Source organism: Centruroides sculpturatus, unplaced genomic scaffold (assembly GCF_000671375.1).
Source record: "Centruroides sculpturatus isolate CEXI.00-Female unplaced genomic scaffold, Cexi_2.0 scaffold2637, whole genome shotgun sequence".
NCBI lineage: Eukaryota > Metazoa > Arthropoda > Arachnida > Scorpiones > Buthidae > Centruroides > Centruroides sculpturatus.
This window is the reverse complement of record NW_019386737.1, coordinates 49-7,306: the sequence shown is the minus strand read 5'-3', so window position 1 is coordinate 7,306 and position 7,258 is coordinate 49. Positions and strand designations below refer to the sequence as shown.

Genomic DNA, 7,258 nt, shown 5'->3' with positions numbered 1-7,258 from the left:
TAAACAATGTTTTCTTTGTCATCACTAAAAGCACTATTAACCGAGAGTGTTTTATTTTTGGCAAGTTATCATTATCCTCTGAGCATTTTTCTGCATTATTTTCAGATTCATGCTTTACCTTTTGCAAAAAGTGTATGTAATTTTAGATTGCTTGCTTCTAGTTAAAAGATCTTTATAAATTTCCTTATATGGTGCTAAGCACTTATGGAATAAGAGAAAAACATCTGGCAACACCAGAAGCAGAAGCGTCGTGATATGGCAAAATTGAAACAATTTTCGCAAAGGACCATATGTATGGAAACGAGAAAAGAAAATTTACACACTGAAGTACTAATAGTTCACGAAAATAATAATTTTTGTAAACTATTAGTACTTAAGCATGTAAAAATTTATTACATTTCATGTTGTACAAGGGTTTTACCCATTTCTTGAACCGTGTCAGAGTGAATCCGTGCTATAAAAGTACTGTGTTATACGGGGGATGGTATCAATTCTGGAACTGTGTTAGAGTGAATCCGTGCTATAGAAGTGCCGTGTTATACGGGGGTTACCTGTATATTATGAATAAAATACCTTTTGAGAATGACAATTAATTAATAAGCTTTAAATGTGATTGGAGTTGAATAAAACTTTTAACATAAACAGAAAATTCAGAAAAATTTATTGAATTAGCACCTTGCAGTTCACTATCAATTTCTTTTACTATTAACTGAGATTGACAGGTTGTCAGCTAGATATTGTCATAAAATGCCATTAATTTTGCAATATTAATGATAAGGAAATATTATTGATAAGGAAATGATTTAAAATATCTTATCATAACACACCTTTCTTGTTGCCAAGATAGTTTTATTGAAAACTAACATTTTCAGCCTACTCTAATTTAAAATATTTTTCAAACAATTTTACAATTTATTTAATGAAAACAAAACAAACAGTATATACATAAGTAAAGGCATATTGTTCAAGAATCAAATGCACTTACTGTATTTGTTATGCTGTTTAATTTGTCTTGTCATTCTGGAAGTAGTACCCACTCAATTTACCATTTTAAATAAGAATTAATGGTGCAGATGTTTTTTACCTTGATGTTAAAATTTATGTCAGGAATACAGATATTTATGAGATGCAAGTGTGCACGGATAATCGGGAGTATACTGTAGTTTTTAAGTTTAAGGATTGTTGTATGTATTAGGAAAAATTTGCTTTATCAATATCAGTTGAAACATTTGTGATTCAAATAATTTATTTACATTTCAATGTAATGGTCTGAAACACAGTGTGTAAATTGTGTACAGGTAAAACAGGCAAACAATAAAGATTTTTCCTGTTTTCTCTGGATATGTATCCTCATTTTGCATGACTTGGACACTTGTATATGCAAGTAAATATGTCTTATTCCTAGTAATACAATCTGTCCTAGTAGACATTTAAATAATAAAATTCAGTGTAAATAGTTTATCATATTGCTTTGCTAGTGATGTCTCTTTCTCTGTAAACCAATTTAGCGCTGTTAGATATAATTAAGTAAATTTTTGCTTGATTTAGAAAAATTTTCATTGAAATTTCACGTCTCAAAAGTTAGTTATGACAGAATTTCATTTTTAATGAATTTAATTTTTTTTTTATAAATACATACATGAATTGTTATAATTGAATCTTTAAATAATACTCAAAAATTTTAGGGTTTACTAACAGAGGGAATTCCTTTTGAAAGTTTTCCCGCTTGCCTATCTCTTCCGGCTCATTCAGGCCCATATCCTGTAAATTTATTTGGTACGCCGCGTGGAAGAGGTGAATTGCGCATTTTAGGTAAATCTTATCATTTTCTTTGCATATACATTTTAACATAAATATTTAAAATGAAAAATATTTTTGACAGGATATACAACTCAGGTTTTGGGTGTCAAAAGTAATTGCAAATTGAGAGATCTGAATGGGATCAAGAGACCGTTCTATTGTATCGATATCATTCCGGCACTTCCTCAGTTACAAGTTACAACTTCGCTTCCCAAGGCGAGCACTTTTTCTTCACTTGCTAATTCCAGTGCTGTCGTAATGAGTGCTGCGGTCACAATATTTGCTGGCGAAAGGTATTGTAGACTCTTTAGTTTCTCAAGTAACAATTAGTTTGTCTTAATTAAGTAGTTATTATCTTTTAAAGTCGAGAATGTACGATCACTCTGACCAATACTGGAAAAGAAATGGTGGAACGAATAGACATCAGCGTACAGGTTAAATCAGATAAATGTGAGAATTGTGAATTTTTGTAAATAATAACGAATAAATGATAACGAAGTAAAATTAATAAATATATTTATACTTTCAGCTAAAGAATCATCTTTTTTCACTTGGAGCCAAGAAAATTTAGCGATGCAACTTCCGATCACTCCAGGAAGTTCGGCTTGTTTTACTTTGTACATAAATGGTCTCGGAGAATTTGTATATCCGACACACAAGAAACCAATAGAAAGAATAGGTAAGTATTATTTAAACAATTAGTTTTCTTTTAGTATAGTTAATAAGATCTGTATCCTCTGTATAAAACAGATAATTGTGATAGGTTAACAAGTAAAGAAATTCACTGTTAAATTTATAATAATAGCATCAATAACCAGACAATATATATTCTGTCAATGTATAGCATACTGTAACCAGACAACCAGACTGCTATATATATATGCATATATATATATATATATATAGAAAATGTAATGACCTGCTTAACAACATTAAAAACTAGACAATGGGAAAAGTAGAACTTCAAATATATATTTAAAATTACTTCGAATCATTATTGCATCGTTAATAGGAATTACCAGCAAACTACTTCAATGATCTCACGCATTTCGTTTCATTAATCTTAACTTAAAATCGTCATGATTTATGTACTTTTTTTATTGTTTACATTTATTCCATTGTTAGAAGCAATTCATATTGAAGAGTATGATTTTATCGTTGGTAAGTGGTATTTTTGCATATGATTATTAAGCAATCTTAAATGCACATTTAGACATTACTATTTAAAATCGTAATATATAAAATTATATAAAAATTATTTAAAATAAATCAATTATATTTATTTTAAAGTCGGTTCTGGTGCGGGAGGATCAGTAATTGCTAACAGATTATCCAAAAATGCTTCCATCACAGTACTTTTGTTAGAAGCTGGAGAAAGACCAACGTTAGGTAGTGAAATTTTAGGGTTATCCCTGGGCGAGATTCCACCAAGATTTTCCTGGAATTATACATCTGTACCCAGCAAAACATACGGACAAACGATAAAGAATAGAGTAAATTATTTTATAGTTTAATTATATGTGATATTTTTATATTTTAATCATAGTTTTTTTTTATATCATGTAGCAAATTTTAACAATGGCAGGAAAAGTTTTAGGAGGATCAACTAGTGTAAATGCTGGTGTTTATACAAGAGGTAATAAACACGATTACGATAATTGGGCTAGAAATGGTGCTGTTGGTTGGGATTGGAAAAATGTTTTTCCTTATTTTGTAAAAATGGAAGACAATAGAGACATAGAATTTGTTAAAAATGGTAAGATTTACAAAATATTATTTGTGTTTGATGGTTTAATATTTAGTAAAAATTTTACAGGTTATCATGGAGTTGGTGGAGAATTAGTTGTACAATTTCCACCCTTTTATACATCTTTAACAAATGCATATATAAAAGCAGCAAATTCTTTAGGATATCCGTTTGGTGATTACAACGGAAAATATCAAACTGGTAACGAATTTTAAAATTGTTTTTATCCATAATAATATAACAGCATAATGGAAAATTTTCTATAGTGGAAAATTTAAATTTATTTATTTTTTATTCAGTTTTTACGCTACCGCAAGGTACCATAAATAAAGGATTAAGATGGACAGCAATTCGAGCATTTATCAATCCAATTATTGGTAGGAGGAATTTTCGCTTGATTACTTCAGCTCTAGTGACAAAAGTATGCTTTGAAAGGAAATTAACTTAAAATAATTCAAGATTAATACGAAATAATAACGTTGAAGTATTTCAGGTATTAATTGACGATAATAATAGAGCTTACGGTGTTTTATTCGATCACGAAGGAAAACAAATTAAAGCATTAGCCAGGAAAGAAGTGATTGTGAGTGCAGGAACATTCAATTCTCCCAAACTTCTTATGCTGTCAGGAATTGGACCAAAAGAAGTTTTAAATAAGTTAAACGTTAGTATGAGATGCTAAATTTTATGTTATTTCTTGGCTTCTTAAATGTAAAAGTTTTATTTTTAATATTAACAAATCTATAGCTTAAAATTAAAATTGTAAATTTGGCAACTTAATAGGAATAGACAATAAAATTAAATATTGAAATTTTATCAAACTTTAGATACCTGCGAAGGTAGATTTGCCTGTAGGCCACAATCTTCATGATCATCCTTCAAATTTTGGTTTACGATTTCTGGCTGATGCTTATACCCTTAATGAACATCGCATTACTAAAGAAGATTACAACGAGATTCTAATTAATGGAACAGGTATTTATTTTTTACACTATTGCTTCCTTATTGTAAAAGATACCACCGGTGGCTGAAGGGATAAAACTGCTGAACTCTGGTAGTTGGTCGCGAATTCAAGCTAGTCTCGTGGTGTATTCCGGATTTACTTTATTTATACAGAAGTATCGGTTAATGGTGTTATGACATCTAATGCAAGATTTAACTGCTTAACATCAAAATAGATGCCGGTATCCTGTAGAAAGTCTTCTTTGGAGGCACCTCCACTTGACTATCGCCCATGCATTGTTTTTTATTCCATCAGTATAATCCAACCCTTCATTGTAAAATTATAAAGTTTTTTTTTGTTTTGTATTGGTAATTACTGCAGTTACATTATTATTAACTCACAATAATCACTATAATTTGAAATCGTTACAATGGAATTAAGTGGCATTAATTAACTTCAAGTTCTGTAGCAATGAAGATCGTAGATTTTCATCTGAATGGAATCTTACCTGTCTGACTTTCAATTATTTCGGGATTTTAAACGTCGGAACATCGGTTTTCCAGGATTTGATCACCATAATATATTGTAAAATCCAGCAGAGAGTTTCGTAACCTACCCAGCAAAATAATTAAAATTGTCTGTAGCGTCATCTTTTAAGAAATTTTATTTAAAATTTTTTATATTAATTATTATAAAATGGCATGAGCTTGATTACGAGGGCAGAGATGAGTTTTATAAAAATTAGTAAACACTAATAACTCATAAAATCGTCATTAAGTCTGACCATACTCGAGATATGACACATCCCTCTGTCTCCTCCTTGACATTTAACCACCGAAATTTAATAGCATCAATGCACTCAACACGCAATCCTTCTCGCAAAATTTCAGAAATTATCGTCAAAAGGCACAAAACTTATTAAACTTCAAAGTAGGTAAACAAAATTATGTCCCTCCACACTCACATAGAATGACATCCATGCATACGTAAAAATACCCCAACATTTTTGCATTTCTTGACGTTCAAGATGTCCTGAATCCAAAAATATAGAAATCTAAAGGTACCGTTTTTTGACCGCTCGCTATATTTTCCCTCTGTTATATAAGTATTGTATAATAGCCAGAAAAGTAATACAGCCGATTACCAGACTTTTGTAGTGTTGTATACTTCATTTGCAGGAAGAAAATTTCAAATTATTACTCATTATACTTCTAAAAATGACATTAAAGTATCAACAAAAGTATAATATTTAAATATGGAATTTCATATTGCATATCAATGTAAATTTTATAATGTACATGATTATATTTATGTAAATTATAACTTTAATGTATATATCACATCATGACTAAACAACTGAGTATATAACGTCATAAGAATATAGAAAACATCCCAAAAATTGTCATAAATAGGAAAATGCAAATGTGATTTGACTACAGTTGCTGTATTAAAGGTATGATTATTTTTAAAAATTAAAAATTTAACAAATTATTTTTCTTAGGTCCTCTCACTAGTCTTGGAGCAACTGAACTTATCGGTTACGTATCTTCAAAATATAATAAGCAACCTGATTGGCCAGACTTGGAAATACTTTGGGCTACTTCAGGAAGGTCGGATTATCTGTTAAATGCCAATGAGGAGGTTTGGTTTTATATTTTATTTCTTAATTTTAATGAAAACCTGTGATACTTATGTATTTATTTCTTTTGTTTGAAATTTTCAGTTGCAGAAACTAATTGATCAATTCAAAAATCAGGATCTTCTTAATTGTAATCCTGTAATGACTCGCACCAAAAGTCGAGGAATATTGACATTAAAATCAAATAATCCCTATGACGATCCAATAATCGATATGAATATGTTTTCTCATCCTAACGATTTACGTGTTTTAGTAGAAGGTTAGTTCTTAAAATCATCAGTAGTAACAGACTTACCTTTACATCCTTTACATTATAGTATATTCAAAAAATATTTGATAGCAAATAATGGTAATTAAACAAATTAGGTAGTTGGAATATTTATCAACTGTTTATTTAAATTGTCATTCAATAGCAATAGCCTAAAAATTTTCTTGTCAAGAATCTCATGAATATAACATACGAAAGATTTAAAATTATTCAAAGTTATAAGAATAATCTTGAACTATTTAACACCAAATTTATAAATATTTGTTTATCTGATATTGTATTCTGTACGTGCCTTCCAATGACCGAATGGGTACAGCAATTCGAGCATTTATCAATCCAATTATTGGTAGGAGGAATTTTCGCTTGATTACTTCAGCTCTAGTGACAAAAGTATGCTTTGAAAGGAAATTAACTTAAAATAATTCAAGATTAATACGAAATAATAACGTTGAAGTATTTCAGGTATTAATTGACGATAATAATAGAGCTTACGGTGTTTTATTCGATCACGAAGGAAAACAAATAAAAGCATTAGCCAGGAAAGAAGTGATTGTGAGTGCAGGAACATTCAATTCTCCCAAACTTCTTATGCTGTCAGGAATTGGACCAAAAGAAGTTTTAAATAAGTTAAACGTTAGTATGAGATGCTAAATTTTATGTTATTTCTTGGCTTCTTAAATGTAAAAGTTTTATTTTTAATATTAACAAATCTATAGCTTAAAATTAAAATTGTAAATTTGGCAACTTAATAGGAATAGACAATAAAATTAAATATTGAAATTTTATCAAACTTTAGATACCTGCGAAGGTAGATTTGCCTGTAGGCCACAATCTTCATGATCATCCTTCAAATTTTGGTTT

The 7,258-nt window shown here is 29.6% G+C and overlaps 2 protein-coding genes across 2 annotated transcripts; both read left to right on the top strand.

Annotated features, from left to right (window-relative positions):
* Nucleotides 1-1,342: 1,342 nt before the first annotated feature.
* LOC111615699 (trafficking protein particle complex subunit 9-like) lies at nucleotides 1,343-2,643 on the top strand. The gene is made up of 4 exons (XM_023357131.1): nucleotides 1,343-1,812; nucleotides 1,883-2,093; nucleotides 2,165-2,250; nucleotides 2,330-2,643. The coding sequence occupies exons 2-4, from the start codon at nucleotides 2,059-2,061 to the stop codon at nucleotides 2,500-2,502; spliced, it is 294 nt and encodes a 97-aa protein (XP_023212899.1). The 5' UTR covers nucleotides 1,343-1,812; nucleotides 1,883-2,058; the 3' UTR covers nucleotides 2,503-2,643.
* A 236-nt stretch (nucleotides 2,644-2,879) lies between these two features.
* Nucleotides 2,880-7,030, top strand: LOC111615697 (glucose dehydrogenase [FAD, quinone]-like; the record flags this gene model as incomplete). The annotated part of the gene is made up of 10 exons (XM_023357129.1): nucleotides 2,880-2,961; nucleotides 3,091-3,293; nucleotides 3,367-3,556; nucleotides 3,617-3,748; nucleotides 3,847-3,968; nucleotides 4,041-4,211; nucleotides 4,375-4,522; nucleotides 5,992-6,131; nucleotides 6,214-6,388; nucleotides 6,852-7,030. Coding segments are annotated over exons 1-10 (1,542 nt in total), but the record flags the coding sequence as incomplete, so codon positions are not given.
* Between the last annotated feature and the right edge of the window lie 228 nt (nucleotides 7,031-7,258).